The 18,693-nt window shown below is 46.3% G+C and overlaps 1 protein-coding gene across 2 annotated transcripts in view; it reads right to left on the bottom strand.

Moving 5' to 3' along the window:
• slc39a10 (solute carrier family 39 member 10) overlaps positions 1–18,142 on the bottom strand; it is a 34,923-nt gene extending 16,781 nt beyond the window's left edge. Inside the window, exons 1-3 of one of the 2 annotated variants that reach the window (XM_066687977.1) lie at positions 18,016–18,142; positions 2,080–3,196; positions 596–773 (exon numbers count right to left, since the gene is read on the bottom strand). In XM_066687977.1, the coding sequence (XP_066544074.1) occupies positions 596–773; positions 2,080–3,174 (1,273 nt within the window). In that variant the 5' untranslated portion in view covers positions 3,175–3,196; positions 18,016–18,142. Of the gene's footprint in view, positions 1–595; positions 774–2,079; positions 3,197–5,735; positions 5,964–18,015 lie in introns of those variants that run through there. The other variant, XM_066687978.1, reaches the window with a different exon arrangement.
• Between the last annotated feature and the right edge of the window lie 551 nt (positions 18,143–18,693).

Here is an 18,693-nt window from a genome sequence, read left to right on the forward strand (position 1 = left end):
CTCAACTGGACACTTTCTTAAGTTCTTATGCGTTTCCAGGTAACAAACACTGTCACACATGGCATCGATGTTAAGAAAAACATCTGCGTGAATCCACAGGATCAAGACAGGCAATGCATTATTTATCCATAATCACAGACCACCCAGCCTAACCACAGATGCTTAACGGGATCCGCAAACAAACAACAACACACTATAGGTGTACAGGGGGCCTGAAGAGTTCAACGCACTTCACACCAGCAGAGGGTGTGGCATCCACAGTGTTTACAAGCACTCTCATGGCGCACGGTACGGGGGTATATGATCACAGGGCTATTCCCATTCCTCCGAATCGCCCCTCCTTGATAGATCTGTGCTGGTAAACATCAGCAGCCTCCAACCCCCCCACCAAGAAGTAAAATATTTAACTTTTATTATGTTTTTCCCTTGGATAAACCACTAAACCAATATGCAAATTGCAAAGTCATGGGGGGGTTGGCCAGGGTTTTGCCCTGCATATATCTGCAGGAAACCCTAGTTATGAAATTGACCATAGGAGCAAGGCTGAAAAGGTTCAAAGGTCATCGTCACCAAAGCAGTGACCCGAACCGCTCACCTGAGAGCGCCGACTCCACCTCCTGATGCTCGATGTCCAGCTGGTGGAAGTGGCGGATGCACACGCGGCTGTCGATCTGGTAGAGCAGTGCGGGGCACAGGTAGGTGAACTGCGCCGGCGAGATGAGCGACTCGGAACTCAGGCCGTAGTAGGACAGCAGCTGCGTGATGTTCAGACACTGAGGGGACAGAGAGGAGGACAATCGATGGACAGGTAAAGAGACGACCGCTGCTCTCCGAAAGGACACCTCAACGCTTCTGAACACAGGCACGCGACGGTAGATTTTAGAGAGCCGTTCGGAAGATCGGAGAAGATGCTGGTGAAAGCCAATTCACGGACATATCTGATGAGGTTACCTAATGGATCGCTGGAGAACCTGCAGAGCTAGAAACAGTGTCACAAAGTATAAAGTGAGCCAGAAGTCCAAACCCACGTTATTCTTTACAGCGTACAATTGCAATGCATGTCACGGACAGCCAGGAATTCAGTCGCACTTTTTTTTTTTTTTTTCGAACTCCTGAAAGCTGCCGGCCGCCGGAACTCAATCACACTGAAGTCCGCGTTCATCTTCAGAGGTGCACTTTGCTTCTAATTCTCTCACTGTAAGTTTGGGAATTGTTAAGGCTTTCTGGAGCAGTTTCTCTTGATTAGAGTGATTCAATTGACACTTTTTTTTCGGGTAACATATGGAAAGCCCTGGGGGATAGATTTCTTATTGATTGTTACTGTCAGTCCTGTAATGAGAGGACTTGTCATGTGTCCAAGAAATAAAGGTCAAGTCCCGTCATAAAATTGCTTTCCCTTTTCATTCTGAAATGCACATATAATACACACACACACGCACACACATGAGCTGCTAGGGAGAGCTTGTACTGTTTCACGCTGCTTTGCTCAAAGTCTCCTTGCCCTCATCGCTCATTATTGATTACAATGGCTTAGATTTTTATTGCAGGTGTTGCTTGTTTTTAGGCAATTCCACAGAAGAAAAGTCTACCACTAAGATTGATGAGACACGGGTCGGCATTTGATTTATAGGACTCGGCTCACAATCAGGGATTAATGCAGGTTTAATGCTTTATCAAAAGAGAAGTGAAACTGGAACTCTGGACCCGGTGCGATACGAGACGCTGATCGACTGCTGTTTGTTTTGAATTTCATAATTCTTTCATTCTCATGTTTTCATTCTTAAAGCCCTAGGTTTACCCGTCTACATCCCGGGGGTCCAGGAGGTGTTCATTTTCTAATAAAAGCCCCAATCCCTCTCGAGGAAATGCATCACATTTGACTCGTTAATGGCGTATTAACATGCCATGAATAAATCATCGATTAAGAGAGTCGCTGCCTCGTCTAACGGCAGACAGGAGCGCTCCCGCAGGCACGGCGCCGCTCCAGCGATCTCAACTCACTTCGCTCTCCTGCGACCGGGAGCGGAGAACGCAAGACTCCCGAGTTTAATATCTGACATGCGTCCAGCCCTCACCCACCTCCTCGAACTGGTGTTCCCTGAAATGGCTCTCGGGGGCAGGCGAGTGCGGGCCCCTCTCTCGGGGCGCCTCCCTCTTGCGCACGTGTTCCCGGGAGTCCCGGCTGTGGTTGTGGCCATGCCCGGGCTCGGCCGTGTGCGCGTGGAGGTGGACCCCCGTGTCCTCCGGACCTTCGCCGCCGCGGTCCCCATCCTCGGTAGAGGGGGACGGCGCCGGGGCCGGGTGGGTGGCATCTTTATTGCGCTCGCTTTTCTTCTTCTTCCTGGGCTTCCGGGCCCCGGGGTCCGAGGGCGGCACAGACAACTGCTGCTCCTCGCGGGCGGCGTCGCCGGGCTCGGCCAGGTGGTCCGTCTGGTTGTCCGAGCCATTGTGCCGGTGGTGGTGCTGGTGTAGGTGGGGGTGCCGGTGGTTGTGCTGGTGGTGCCGGGAGTGCGCCGCGTGTCGGTGCAGCTGCGACTCGTTGCGGCTGCCGTTGTGGGGGGGCCCGGCCGCGGCGAGCTCGGCGGTCAAGTTCGCGGGCACCCCTGGCGTCCGGGTCCGGTTGCACTGGACCGGGTGAACGTCCCTCACAGCAGCCTCATCCTCCTCTGTGTGGGGGTGGGGGTGCGGGTGCGGGTGCGGGTGCGGGTGCGGGTGCGGGTGGGGCTGGGAACTAGGGTGTGTGTTGGAATGGGAATGAAGGCCTTTCTGGACCTCCAGGGCGTCCAGGTGGGCCACATGGTCGTGCCCCAGGTCCTCATGGTCCAGCTCCACTACGTGCACCTGCCCCAGTCCCAGACTGTCCAGCAGGTTCTGGAAGCCCCCGAAGTCCAGCCGGTCGCGCCGGCCGTAGCGCCGGAACAGCTGCTGGATGTAGAACCTCTGCTCGCTCTCAGCCTCGTCCCGGCGCTCGGGGGGCGGGTCGCTGGCCCCCGCCCCGCCCGACCGGTAGGGCTCCTGGGAGATCTGGAAGTCGTTGTGGTCGTGGGGGGGGGGCGGGCTCTCCTCGGCATGGTGGTGGTGGTGGTGTCCGTCCCCATGGCAGTGGCTGCACTGGTGGAACAGGAACGTGACCACACACAGGAAACAGACTCGGGTGTGCATGTGGACCTTCATCGCTTCCGCTCGTCTGGGACACCTGCAACGACACAGCGCTCAGGTTATCTCGAGGTCACGGGCTCGCACGAACCGCAGCAGTCGCCCAACAGGCAACGCACACCCGGCGGCTACTGTTCGTATTATCACAGCTCATCACACCCAGAGACGCTCCTCCGAGACTGGCAGTTATTTGCTGTCACTCTCCTTCACTGTGTACAGACAGCACTGTGCATTTGTAAACACCAAGAATTAATTTGCCAGGTATTTATCCAGTCATGAAAAACTGCTCAGCCTCTGGCGTTTCCTCAGCTGCTCTGAGTGTTTGCTAAGCCGGTCTCAAATACATCCCTGCACTTATTACCTCACCCCAGTCCGAGGTTTCTCCCCTGTAATCAACGCTCTGTCAGTCTGCCTGCATACATTACATAGTAGACCTATGGTTATTAAATTCAGAATTCAGAATTATGTAGCGCTTTATCCAAAATCTCAGTATTACCACAATTTCAGCCAGATCGCACTACGGTGGCCGCAGTTCGTGCAAAGAGATCCAGCCGTTTAGTCAAGCAAGACCCACGTTTTGAATCACAATTCGTGTCGACTGTCCCCTCGAATCCTGTTCGTGCATTCACCATGTGCTGCTTTCCCTGACCGCTTGAAGGAGTGAAAGCTGTAGCCATCTATTGAAACCATGTCCACAAACAAACAAACATTCATTAAAATAACTACACAGACTGTGTACATCTGATCGGACAAAGAAGAAAGTCATGGGGCTTCTCAAGAGTTTCACCAAAACATGCAGAATAACTTAGGCGATGATATGAATGCTTTTATTGTATTATTACTATGTTCATTGTATACAGTTTGTAGTGTATTAGTAGCCAGATGTAACTGATCACTCAGCCATATCCTGTACAACACTTTTCCTTATTTGGCTACTATTTCTGTAAGAAAGGAGGTCTATAAACTGCTTCATACGTCTTGGAGACGATTTTCAAACTGCAAACTTCCCCTACACAACAAATACTCTGATCGGTTCACAGAGCTCGTTTGGAACCGGCGAGGAGCCAAGTTGTCCTCTGGCGAACCCACACAACACGCCCCCATTGCCTTCATTTTAATTAACAAGACGATCAATTCTTGCCAGTCGCCTAATGCATAAACTTGAAACTAAAGTGTGGAGGGATGCTACTGCGATTCTGCCCGTTGCCAGGAGAAGACAAACTCTCCGGGGTGTACCAGTACATCACACACACACACACACACAATGGCCCCAAAAAATGCTCTATCGAACGATGAACAGAGAAAGACAGTCTATTCCAGGAAAAAAAAAAAAGAAGCTACAACTGTTCATGCAACGAGACAAGAATATGGACGTTGACTGCAATCCACCGACCAGCATATGTGAGAGTCTAGAGCCAGAGGGATAGATTGGACAAACTCTTAGAAACTCACAGATTGTGGTCTTAAAGGTGGAATGGTGCATGATTATAGCAGATGTCTCGCCGAAAATGTGCTGGCAAATGTCGAGTGTGTTCAAGCTGTCATTGTTACTATAGGTGCATCTACACAGCAACTGAAAATGCAACTAAAGCTTTCTCTGCGTTATGCAAAAGTAAATAAACACACACACCCCAAAATCAATAAATAGTCAAAGCAACAGTTCAATAGCTTTTGCATCATGTATGTAACATGTTCCGCATTCAAAAAATGGCAAAGTGCATTAAATTGTCCTAAAGCCGCTGCCTGCGGCGCCGTCTTAATTCACAATAACCCCCAACAAGTTCAAAGACAGCTAAACAAATGGCCAGGCGGTTTACCTGCGAGGCTCACAGGATAAGACAGTAAAAACATTCCCCAGCGAGTCTCACAAGAGCCGCATTATCGACACGTCAATGGGAGCCGGAGAAGAGCAACTTTAAAGCCAGAGTGATCCGGCGAGATCCCTTGGAACTCGACGGGAATAATTCGTCTTCTCTTATCTCTTTTGTGCACAGACAAGCGGGGAAGGGGAAAAAAATGTTGTGGAGCAATGTAACACTCCTCGGTGCTGGCTACAGGACCGGCGAGTGCTGTGCAGTGATTTTCAATGTCATACTACAGAGACATGATGTCGGAGAGAAAGTGTGATAAACTCTCTTATGCGTTAAGATTAAGTACTTTAGAAAACATACTGTATTTCTGTCTCTTTTAAATAACAAATAAACATAAAAGGCTGTATTTCAAGCAGTGCTGAATTGAAATTGCTCAGCCACCTTGTACAAAATGCACAAAGACAGGCAGTTAGTCCCTGAGATAGGCAATGAGACAGCATTGAAATCTACACAACCAAGCAGAGCACAGACACACAGATCCTCGACACAATTCTCATTTTTCTCTCCAGCACCTTAAATTGCTGCGATACATTGTAATCGCCATGAAACAGCTCATCTATGTAATGAAACCAACCACAAACTAATTAGCAGTCTCTCTCATTAAAAAAAGTAAGTACAGCAATTAAATATGATTGATAATCCTGATTCTTCTAAGACGCATTTGTGTTGTTGTTCTTGTTTCTGCTATATAGTAAAGCATGTACTTACGAAAGCCTCCCTTCCTCGGTTCCACAAAATTAAATTACTCGGATGGGTCACAGTAGGTTAGTGTCGACAGTTTCAAACATTAACACAACTTACAGCCCCAATTTACTACAGCCGTGTTTATAAACACTAAACAACACTGAACTATGACCCCTACCACGAAGATAGGATGAAATGAGACAGGAGTTTTATTTTTTCTCTCTCGCCCCCTCAATTTGCCCTTTGTCTGAAACCTTAAGTCTCTGCTTTCTGAAAGAAATGGCTGTTTAACTGAGAGGAGAAAAAATACACAAACCCCCCAGCACTACAAACCAAACACTCATATTTTACAGATGCATCATGTGATAATAACGGAGAGAAAGAGCTAGAGAGACACATACACTTAAAAATCCAGATGCAGAAAAAGAACATGCTTGAAACTGTGAGACCCTTTGGGTTTCACTGAAGGAGAAGAGAAATAAAGTAATTAGGTTGGTGGCTTTGATATGGTATCTGTGTGAGAGAGAGTGGGAAGACGCTTGCAGCAGCTTTTACAAACAGTAAATAAATAAACACCTCAATAAATACTCAATTGAAATGTGAAAAGCAACACAGACGACCATGTTTATCTACTGTATTAAGTACAATACAATATGAGCCCATACTGAAGGCCCTTCTGCACTGCCCAGTTGCTGGCCAGCAGTAGCACATGGCGATGGCACACAGCCGATGATCACATCAAATGATCGTGCAAATGGCATTTAATGGGCAAAAGAGCAACACCGGGAGAACAGACACATAAGTTTGTAGTTACTGTCAGAGAAGTTACTGTTTGACATATTTAAATGACAACTTAAATACGAATACCCAACATTTCAGCATGTTTTGCAGTATCAATGACAAAAAGTCTGCGTATCTTTGAAACATATCTGCCAAAAGGAAACTTACTGCAGAGCTGGCAAAGTGCACACACACGCTACACACACACAGAGAAATGACTACATGACTACTTGCAGAAGTGTGGTAAATCCTCATGCTAGGCATGTGAAATCCAGGAACCTTTTAATTGAACAAATGGATATTTATTCAAAGCTTATTAAGGAGACATTTTGACTTAAGGAATTAGCTTTTATAATAATTGCTTGAAATAAATTCCTTCTTTCAATAGTTTTATTCTGCCTGGAATTTACAGCAATAACGAGCGCCACATTAGAGGGCATATACATAATCCAGGGACTAATTACAGGGAATTATGGGACAATAATGGCTGTATTGACTGGTAATATACTGTTTATCCTTTAATTATGTTAATAAGGGTCTAGGCTCATCTAGGTATAATTCAGTCTTTATTCATTGGATAAATCCTTTATTCCAGTTAAGCATTTCAAAGTATAGTTCAAGTGCCTCACAAATCTAAAAGATGAGTCTATAGGTTGTGTGCTGGACTGCCATTCAAACAATGCAACTCTTCCGTGCCATTCATTGAACAATTAACCCAAGATACACCCTCGGCGAGAGCAAAGATGTGGGACGTTTCATTCACAGCTTGTGCATCAATACACAGGAGCAAATTGCGACAGGTTATCAGCCTCTCAGAGAGCGGATCAATAGATGCTACAATAGCTCAAACTCATCTGGAGGACGAAAAAACATAAAAACCTGCAATAAAATGATTGTCACAAGAATAAACAGACAATTCAAATGTTTCTTTGTCGAAAGAGTTGCCAAACCTACCAGCAAAGAAAGGACACCCTCTCAGGTTAGCGATGAATAACTGGCGCTTTTGAAATTGCTGATTTACCAAAATATCATGTGACATAAATCACACCGCCTGCTCTGACAAAGAACGATGTCATGACCTTGTGCACTGAGATAGAAACAGCAGGGATATCATTTCATCTCTTTTTTTTTTTCCTTTCCTTTTTACTCCCGAGCAACAGGAAGATAAACTCGCCATTTAACAAGAATCAATTAAAGTAAGCTACAAAGCAGTCACATGTCCACGGGTTTTAGGTTTGCAGGAACGGCAAGCTGGTCTACCTACAGGGATTCGTGGACATGAATTAGAGGTTTTATTTTATGCAGATCTGTTTATTTTCACTGGCAAACATCCTAAACCTATTGTGTAGCCTATAGGCAGTGCTGTCCAAGTCAATCATGAAACAGCATTGTAGAAACTGTTACCAAGTCTTTTATAAACAGCAGAAATATGATCTGCAGTCTTTATTTGTGGCATGCAATACATCATTTCTGAAATCAGTTTTACAGGAACAGTCACCGAAGTGAGGGGGAAGTGAATCCTGAGGTAAAATCAATGCACAAAGATAATCTAGCCACTAGTTTGAACCTACTTGAAGCCTTGCTGTAGAATAACAAAGTCACAGGTTCCCGTCTGCGTGTCGCACATGATTTGCACAAGTCTATACTAGTAACCCTACGAGCCTGTAAAGTGTAATTACTGGATACACTCCACTTCCTCTCTTTCATAAACGAAGATCACAACTGACTGGGTGCATAAAAATGAATACTGGATAAAGAGGTAGGGGGGAAAGGTTTCATAATGAGAAGAAAAACAGTGTGCAGCTCAATCAAGCCTTATAATTTTACTGTGTGAAAAATGTACACCGTCATGTCCCGTCCAGCTCTCTTACACAAGGAATCACAGTATAGAGCAGCCCCTAAGCTTCCTCATATGACTATCACATGGTCTGAATTATTTTTGTGCAAAAACACACTAGACAATGTTACCAGTGCATCAGTCATGCGTATCAAATTATATATTAAGAAATGGAGAGGGGGAGGGTTTCTCTTTTTAATTTTACATCTGAATGCACTAGACCGGGCTCAACCTCATGTTTCTCACAATAGTCCATTAATGTGAAAATATATATATAAAAGGTTAACTAGTACTTTCAGGGATAGGATGATATTTAATCGGGCTGGAGACGGTCCCGTGTTCTGATTGATTGATAGGGTAATAGGAAGAAAGCTATGCACAGACATTTATCAATACATTTTCAGACAGCGCTAATTTAGCTTAATGAGGCATTTGGCAGAGAAATGTAGACTGTATGTTATTTTTCCCTCTCACTGGAGTGAGGTAATAAGGAAAAGGGAAAGCAGCCTGCGTTATACATTCTTAAAAAGACTAAAAACAACTGTTACGATAGCTATCAATCAATCTGAAGTTCACACAATTGCACTTTTTGTCACCGTCTTATATTGTACATTTCTTATTCACATTGTATAAGCAATTAGTTCAGTGTGTGTTTAAAACGAACATGTGGCCTACACTGTGCTAAAGCAATAATACAGCTAATGTCAAGTAATAAGAAATAAGTGAAATCTGATGCATAATCTCACGCTGGGAGATTGTTAATGAGACTTCAGTACAACCAACACCAACATGCAAATTCAACTGTGCAGAAGATGCAGAATAATAAACTCCTGCAACTAGTTTCACAGACCACAGTTGTGTCCTCGACTAGGGCTAATCTGGGTCTGTGAAATTATACTGTGTAGCTCAAGAGAAAATCTAAAATGACTAATTACCAACCAAAATAACACTAGTTTGTTTGTGTGGGATGTGACCCCAGAAATAAACTTGCACTGCCCCTGTATTCATTGGTAAGACACTCATCCAAAGCAGTAAGATCAAAGAAAGCGAATGATCCTCGAACACTTGTTTCGGTGTTGATTTTTTTCCTTCCCTCCCATCGTCGAGTGTGGGAGGACTGGGCAGCTGCCACTGCCAGGCACTTGCGCGTGTGTGCACCACTGCCCTGCGCATTCAAAGACTTGTTTAGCAGATGGCATGTAAATGTGGGGTGAAAAGCCAGTGGATGCTGCAGGAGCTGAAGTCGAACAGCTCGCTGCTTTCCATACCAACAGGAAAGGTACAGGAGTGGCTTCTCCTCTCCTAACCAACGCAGCTGGAGGAGTTTTTGATTCAGGAGGATGATCAAAAAGTATTTAAAAACTTTCAGGGGGCACTACTGCCAAACTTTCAGGCTTATAACTTCCATAACAAAACCGAACAAAAACTAAAAAGCTGGTAGACATGGGGCAGATGTTTCCTTCTCGATGAACTCTAGATGAAGTTTAATAGTTTGTCTACAAATATTTATGACTAACAATGTAAAGGAAGGTGTCTGTGTGAACCCTAGTCACACCATGGCTTGAATTTGGCAAACATGTCAATTCCACTCTGAGATACTTAATAACAGCGTAAACAAAATCATGCACTGTTATGGAATAATTACACTAAATAAAAAACAGGGCTCTCATATTTGCATCTGTCCCAGGTACACATGCGATTTCTTCCAGCTCACCAACTAAAATTATTTCAGATCCCGAAAGAAAGCAATAAAAGAGGACATAAATTTAGGAACACTGTTAAAAATATTAATTAAAAAAGGCACGGTTCAAACAGCTAAAGAATGCGGTGCATTCCGATAAGGACCCGTCGGTCTGATCACTACTTGCATAGCAGTGACACAACCTGCCCCGAGGGTTAAACACAGCGATCGCAGCACAGACATCCTGTTCACAGCGCATTAATGACCGTTTTCACCGCCACGGCCAATAGGTAGATCTAGAGTACCAACACACAATTCACCGGCCTTTACCGCAAGGGAACAGAACAGAACAGTTTTTTCAGATATTGGCCAGGGTGTGTGTTTTGAGCCGGAGGTCTGGTCTGTGGGTGTGAGTCTGTGCTCCACTGCGCTGTTCAATCAGCACCACGGGCCATTAAAGCATCTAGTGCCACATGAAAACAAACCTAAGTAACTGAATAAGCATTTAATTTTATACGTGCAATAATTAGTTTTGGTCTGGATTCTAGTCATCTAATCTGTGCAATTACATATTTTCAGGCCGCAGCGTTATCACGACATGCCACTACACAGACACATCCGAGGCCAACTGCGAGGCATCAAGCAGGCAGGCTCAAGAGCACACGGGGAAGAGACAAAAACATTTAAAATAAAAAAACAGTTGGGTTTGATTTTATCGGTTTTCCAGAAGAGAACCGGCACAAACCACATTCCTGACTGAACACGAGTCTCCACCAAGGCAACTAGACCAAAGCATAAGCGACCGGGATCACGTGCTCCAAACGTGGAATCAAAACCCACGGCCACACACGAGGCCCGCGGCGCAATCCCGGCTCTTCCAGACCATACGGGCCGTGCCCTGAAACCCGTTTCCACAGCTCTGCTCTCCTTTGACACTTGCTCCGCAACCCAGATGGTACAACTCGGCAGTAGTCCGACGTGGAGACCTACCTTCACAAGGCCGACGCTCCCCGCACAGCAATCGCACCATGTGAGAAGACTTTAATTGCTCCGACATCTCTGACCACCGCGCTGCCGATTCCTAATGGGCCAATTAGGAGCTCTGCCGGCCACAGGTCACCGACACGTCTCAGCCCTCAAGAAGTTAATGAGGCAAAAGTTTCAAAATAGCCTCGCCTTCCTTTCCCACACCGTGAACTTTCAACAAATGTGCTAATAATTAAATAAATAGGTTGCGAACAGCGCTTACTCACTGAGAGACAGCACTGCAGCGGCGGTTCTTGCTTTGAATACAACCCACATACTACAATTACGACATCTGATACACTATGATGTGTGCTTTGCCCATGAAGGGGTTTCAAATACAATTTCACATCTCTTTATTCGGGAGAATCATGCCAGCTGAGTAAGTGTCCGTGTCACCGCCAGGAAACGGATGAAATGAGAAATGAATGCCAACATCAACACTGAGGCAATCAGAGGGGAGATGACCTCAGGACAAGCCTGCTTCAGAAATAGTAATTCACCCGTCTCTGAAGTGTTACACACCGATTTACAACAGGTTCCACCTACACATGCACAAACCATGCACAAATACAATCAGATAGTAATGCAATCAAATGCAAAACTTCTACATGCCATCTTTTAAATCCCTACATCAAAACGTGGGAACAGAGCAGGGCAGAAAATCTCTCTGGTTTCCTCGCAGGCTGGACCCCAGAGCTAATCCACAACAGCAACGGCGCACAGACAGCTGAGAGAGGCACGGCTTACCTCTTTCTTTCACACCTGTACGGAGAGAGAGAGAGAGAGAGAGAGAGAGAGAGACAGCACTCCTCCTTCACACCTTTCGCTGTGTCTGCCTGGGGCAGGGAGACGGCAAGGTTTATGTTTTGAAACTTTACAGAAGTGCCTGGTGACATCACAGAGAAGAGGAGGAGGATAAGTTAATGAAGCGTTGGTCTAAGAACGCCTTGTGGATTTGTGCGATGTATAGAGACAGGCAACCAGTAGACCCGAAACATTATGTAACCCGAAGGAAAAAAAGAGAAAGAAAAAAAACAAGCTTTGAGAGGCTCTGTGAAGGAGTGGGGCTTAAAAACAGAGGATCAAAATACAGAACAGTATATTATTGTATAGCGCAAACGCAGAAACCCTATAATAGCACTGATATAACTCGCCACTGAGACCCAGCTAAACCACCTGGATTAAATACACACACAGCACAGATCTGGAGTGAACATATCTAAAACAGAACCGAAGAAAGGGTGGACAACATAAATAAAAACCTAAGATCATAAAATTAAAAAGAGAACAGACCCTGCATCACCTTCTGCTAGGTCATTTTTATGGTGATGATCGAGTCGTTACAGTGTCTTTCACAATCGATCCTCTTTTGCATCCCTTACAACACAGACCATCCACACACTGTCAAACAAAAACAGAATAAAAAATGTCACCTGTCACACGGACTTCACCGAGACTCCCCCTGCTAGAGGCTTTTCATCTTCAATCTTTAATAACACCAACAACAGAAATTATAATTCTGACAGACCCACCGTTTTGTCTCGCACGAGAAACACAAAGAGATTGACAAATTCGGCACGCCGCCTGAGGAAGCCATTTCCATCGTGGGCTTCAGACGTGCACACATGGTAAACCGCTCGACACGGGTTCGCCCGCCTGCTCTCTCAGACGCACAGACTGTCTTTTGTCTTGCTTTCACCTTAAGATCTTTTAAGCTGCTGTCTTTATTTCACCCTTTCACAGAGAAAGCCAATTCAGTCCCGGCGTTGTGATTTTTTTTTTTCAGATTGGAGGTCCCAGTAAAATTGTATTTGTGTGTGTGTGAAAGGAAGTAAAAAGAAACATTTAACTACTGTAGCTGTGGCGTCTATCCCCTTTACTTATGTTAATAATAAAGTGTGACTCTTAACAAAGAAGTGATAATTTAAACATGCCCTTGTGATCTCTCTTGAATCAGCCCCACATTTATGGTACTGAAAACCAGCTACGGCACCAAGAGAAACTAATACATAAACACACAAGCACATACATTTGGAGAGCGACACGCGAAAGTCACGTTTTGGTTTTGTTTGTCGGTTTTCTTTAATTAATCATCCGTTATTCATGAGATGCCGACACTTAATGCAACATGATATTTAGATTTACACTGGGTTCTGCTCCGCTCCTCTTCAGCATAATTTCCCATTCTGAATCCCCATAGATTTCAGCTGACAAATAAGAATTTATTTATTTGTCTTTTCTTTTTAATTTAAAACCACCGACACATTGCAGTTGTAATGAGTTTTTGTTTTCCTTTAACGTGCAAGAAAACATTTGCCGGGTCTCCAGGGAGACATGGTAGCCAACAGACCTGAACCAGATTTGCAGGGATAGCAACTTAAGTACAACTTATATAATGTTCTCATAAATGTAAATTGATAGTTTTACACAGCTGTGATTAAAACTAAATGAGCACAAAATAGTAAAAACAAACAAACAAACAAGAAAAACCCAGGCAACCACTGCAAGGAGGTTGTGGAAAACAAAAACAACTTTCACCTGTAAGTCTAGGCCACTGTCCGGCACACAGGGCCAAACAGATAAGATGCCAGGCGCGTCGAGGCCTAGACTGCGAGCAAAAGGAATTTAAACTCTGCTACTGCTAAGTCGATGGACACTTGATAAAGTCGGGGTTGTGCAATATCAGTTCTTGGTAGGTGTTCCGGTTGCAAACTTTCGAACCGGTCGCAGCCGAGAACTACGCAGTCGGTTTCCCGATTTAGAATCTTCCCCGGATGACGAACGTGAGATTTGCAGACTAATGCCACGAAGTTACTGGGTCTGGGCTTGTAATAACAAGGTAAGTAACCAGGATTAAACAAAAGCCTGCATTTAAGGTCACAACAACTATAATCTATTGTAAACTAAAAATAAAAGGACTGAAGTCATAGAAGGGCCACAGGAACACCAACAGCTATGATTAAAACAGCCTGATCACTAAAGATTTTAATAACATCCTAAAACAGTAGCACTTTTGACACCGACAACATTTGAATCATTCAGGTGTCTGAGGCATCATTTAAATCGATTTCAGTCAAACACAAACATGTTTCATACTTCACTACAATGAATTCCCCGGCCCTGGCTAGTGCAGGCCACCCACGCACACATGGGCTACCACCAGAGCCAAAACGCAGCACGAGACGAGAACACGCGGCCAGTTGGCACGGGGCTCGGCTTCACCGGCGAACAACCGCGGTGACTCGGGCAGTGATCACCAAGGGCGCGGCACGGCTCACATTTCCACTTCGGCATGAGGGACAGCATTTTAATCTGCCAGACAGGGTGCTCTCTGTGTCGTCGTGTTACAGCCCCGTGTTGCCCTCGCCGCTCTAGCGATGGCGGGGGCAGAGAGCAGTGAGCTCAAGCACTCCGAGAGTCCGGTTAGGTTACCCGCAGTCGAGGACGGCATCAAAGAGAGCCATTATTGTCAGCAAGGTGAACTTAAATTGATCCCCGAGAACTCAGGAATGTGCCCGTCAGGCCAAACCTGATCATTCACCTGGCGTCTAACCGAAGCACGGTGACTCATGGCTTTATTTAACGCGGTGTTGTGTCGTGGTGTCATCCGTGGCATGATGGCATGTCACTGCCCAGAGGCTCATCAGTGCGTTCATAATGGACAGGGGCGGACAAAGGGCTGAGCTGTTCTGAGACGGATTAGAAAGGATTGCGATTCATAGAAAGCATCTCCCTTCCAACTTCCAAAGATATATATTTAACTTTGGTAAAAGAAAAGTTCCAAAAAGTGGATCCATGCAACACAAATTGTGAGTCATTTACGTTCCTCTAATACTACCCAATTCATTATTATTTTTTTCAAAATGTATTCAGTAGCAAAAACACGTTAGTCCTCACAGCAGACAGACGTAAAGATACATCCGCTCTCAGGTTAGACACGTCTGCCAGGCTAGGTTATGCTTTTGGTATCACTGCTGTAATATTCCACTTCTCTCTACAGTGCCATCCCTCTTAGGACCTTCATTGCCACAATTGATCAGGCCCCTTATAAATGACTGCAAACACCTCGTGGCAAGAGCGGTGGTCAGCGGTCAAGTGCAACGTTTCTCTGAACAGCAGTAATATAATTCAGATCTATATTTTTGCATCTTGTTTCTAATGAATCTATGTGAAACATCGGTGGAATTAGGTGACTGTTGCAGCTTTAATATTAATAATAAGTCTGCAATTTCAACCGGTTGCCCATTGTCATGTTTGCGTTTCTTATTAGTTACATGTGTAATGAGGGACCTGGTAAAGGCTTCGGTTTAGGCCTGAGAGGAGCTAGGGTTGTGTTTGTGTTTTCGAATTTTTAGCTTTGGTATTGGAATAACTGAATGGACCCAAGAAAAAGGGAAAATGTGTGACATCATGGAAAGAAAGAAAAGAGTAAAATGGCACTGGGCCGGACACACTGCTAGAAGAACAGATCAAAGATGGACAAAGGAAGTTGTTGAATGGACACCAAGAGATAAAGGACACAAGATGGGAAGATGAAATCTTGAACTTCTCAGGCGTGACGTGGAAAAGGGAAGTTTTAGAGCGGAGCAAGTCTAGGGGAGCCTTCATCCAGCAGAGGATCGATATATAGGCTGATGATGGCGGTGGTGATATATAGACAGAGATATACATATGCACACACATACAGACACAACTATGGATGCTCATGGAAGCAAGTTAATGCACAGGCTGTGCCCGTGCCAATCCAAAACAAGACCCGGGAGAGAGAACACATCCTCCACAACACGGTGGAGGGGTAACAGAGCTGCCGATATGTATCAGAGGTGCTCCCCCACCCACTATTAATACAACAAAGACCAATTCTCCTTTGACTTGACCCCCCAGGCAGTCCTGTGGCTTCCTAGACAAAGGCATGGGTTTAGGAGCGCAAGCGTTTCACTGCAGATGTCTTCCTTTTGCCCCAGGCCAGCCTACCCTCATGCTATGATTCTAATGACATCCTGCACCTCTCCAAGCCAAGTCTCTTCCACTGGCTGGAGATAAATTAAAAAATCAGTGTTTTTTAAAGTTCTTCTCCACTGGGTCTGTCTGAGACTTCCAGCAACAACTTGTAGATTAAGGCACGATTACAAAAAAAAGACTCAACTGATTGACGGGAATATGCCGGGGTTATGGGGTGTATAATTTCAGCGGGGCCAGGGGGGTGGTGCACACAAAGATATTTAGTTTATCTTGATATTAAGATTGTTCACATGCTCATGCTCATGACCGGTTTAGCAACTTGGCATGCTGTGTGTAACTCATTCTTTTACTTATGAAAGCTACAGTAAAGGTTTCAGATGAATGCAAGCCACAGGGATCTTATTTTTTCTCAACTTGTTTAATACTCTACGAACGTATGAAGTGTGTGTGTGTGTGTGTGTGTGTGTGTGTGTGTGTGTGGGGGGGGGGGGGGTGGCATTCCAACGGTTATGCTACTTTCTGCATCTATGCATTTTGTACATACTTTCATAAGTCCACTTTTATTACACAGTGGTCAATGCTTATTGTACAGTGAACCACATTTCAAATTAAATTAAATTGCCTAGAGCGAATATTCTCCGTTTCAATTGATGCACTAATGTTTCACTCAAGTCTGTGACATTTGAACAAATAACTGTCGACCCACTCCCCCCCGCACACATACACACTCACTCCCATGAAATCTGTGTACTGTAATCCTATATACACTATTATTGCACAGAAGAAAAACGTAAAAGAACACTTGCATAATCAAATCACGCTGCCATTCATCTCACAGCACCAACACTGCACAGTGCAACAGACAGCGGGGAGCGAAGCCACCACAGCTCAGTCTGAGCATTGCACTGATCTAGTGGGGCTTGTCTTCTGCGTATGACCACCTCAAGGTTACACTGCACCAGCACTGCTTTGCTGTTACTATAATACGGATCACTCCTGGATAATGATTTCATACCAGTGTTGGGAAAAAGTGCAAGCTAAAGTAAGTGCAAGTTAAATGAAACACGGGTGTCCATTCTATGGATTAATCAACATCTCTTGCTCACAAACTTTTACAATCAGCACACAATTAAATGCAAGTAGCCCCTCCAGCTTTGGGTCTAGTCCTTCAAAATCGGCCACCTTGAAGGTCGAGACAGAAAGACAGACATACAAACACTGTAAAGGACAAGACAGACACATGTTGTTCACCTGTAACTGTTAAGGTTAAAATAATTAAAAGACAAAAGTGCCAGACGCCAGAAAACAACAACAGCATGACAACATCCGCGTTTCCCGACGGTAAGCACATGACAGGGTGGGCGTATAAAGCAATGCCGGCCTGTAATGAATCTCATTTCATGGCATCACTGGGGAGCCAGGCGACCTCAGCCACTGAAAACACGGGTCTGGAGGCCACAAAGTGGCGACGGGGAGATGGTTAATGAACCCAAAGCGGCACATGTGTCTGAATGGACATGACTGGCCTGGCGGTGACCTGCAGCGCTGAGCCCCGGGCCACGTCCTGGACGGTTCATACACCGCGTTTAAACCAGCCAGCACAGGGGCAGCGTGCGGGGGACAGCGGCGACCTGCACCCGGAGTGGGGGGTTGTGTGCCGGTGTGATCACGCAAGGAGATGCGCAGACCAGCCCCGCACGTGACGCGGGAGCGGGGGGCAACACCGCGATTTCTCCCGCAAGCGTGCGTGGACCAGAGCCCGTCCGCCCGCGACTCCGTGCGCCCGCCTCGCCCCCACCGAGTGCGCCTCAGCCCCAGAGCCGCCCGCCGGGGTGCACACACGGTCCCGCTCGGCGCCCCGCTGCCCAGGTGCGGTAACGCGGTGAGAAACACGCATCCCTGCCGGCGGGTTTGTTACGGTGCGTTCGGCGCCCGGGACGGCGGCCACCCCGCAGCTGTGCCGAGCCGGCCGGTTCCGTGCGGCGGAGCGAGTGAGGCGAGCGGGTTTATATAGTTACCTCACTGCAGTGCCGTGTGCATCTCCTCTCCGCTCGGTACCAGCGCGCCTCCGCAGCCGCACAAAAGAGCCGACGAGCGAGCGCACCGGCGCATTCACCAACCGCGCTGCGCCGAGGCCGCGGCGGCGCCCCCTGGCTCTGGCGCCGGGTTACGCCGTTTGCGCCGCGCAGGGAGTACGGAAGGCACGAGGGCAGGGGAGGGGGGCGCATGCGCCGTCTGCTTCGCCCGGGCTTCCGCGTCGCGGCTGCGTCGTGACGTCATGTCGGGAATACCGGCGAAAGGTGCGGAGGCTGCGCCAGGTGCGTCCCCTGCCACGCTGCGGTCGTACGTAGGTTGCGTAGCGTTTGGGACACGACGTTTTAAAGGCAGGAGGCCGGGCTGCGTGGCGTGAGATTCATCAGGCTGCTCGTCTGCGCTGGTGCGGTTTTTATTTGTGTTCAGTATATGGGAAACGGCAGAAAGTCCCGTTTGAATGAGTGTAATAGTGTAAGAATGCATTGTCTTAACCCAACCTACTGTGACATCATCGTCCTGCACTCAGGCCTGATGAAGCCACTTCCACATTTGTTTGTTTTTTAAGATTTGTTCAGTTTGTTGGAGTATGTGCTTAAACCCTTTACACAGTAACACAAACCCAATATCCTTCACACTCTACTGTTTCTAAGACTGTGAAATGT

Source organism: Amia ocellicauda, chromosome 16, assembly GCF_036373705.1.
Source record: "Amia ocellicauda isolate fAmiCal2 chromosome 16, fAmiCal2.hap1, whole genome shotgun sequence".
NCBI lineage: Eukaryota > Metazoa > Chordata > Actinopteri > Amiiformes > Amiidae > Amia > Amia ocellicauda.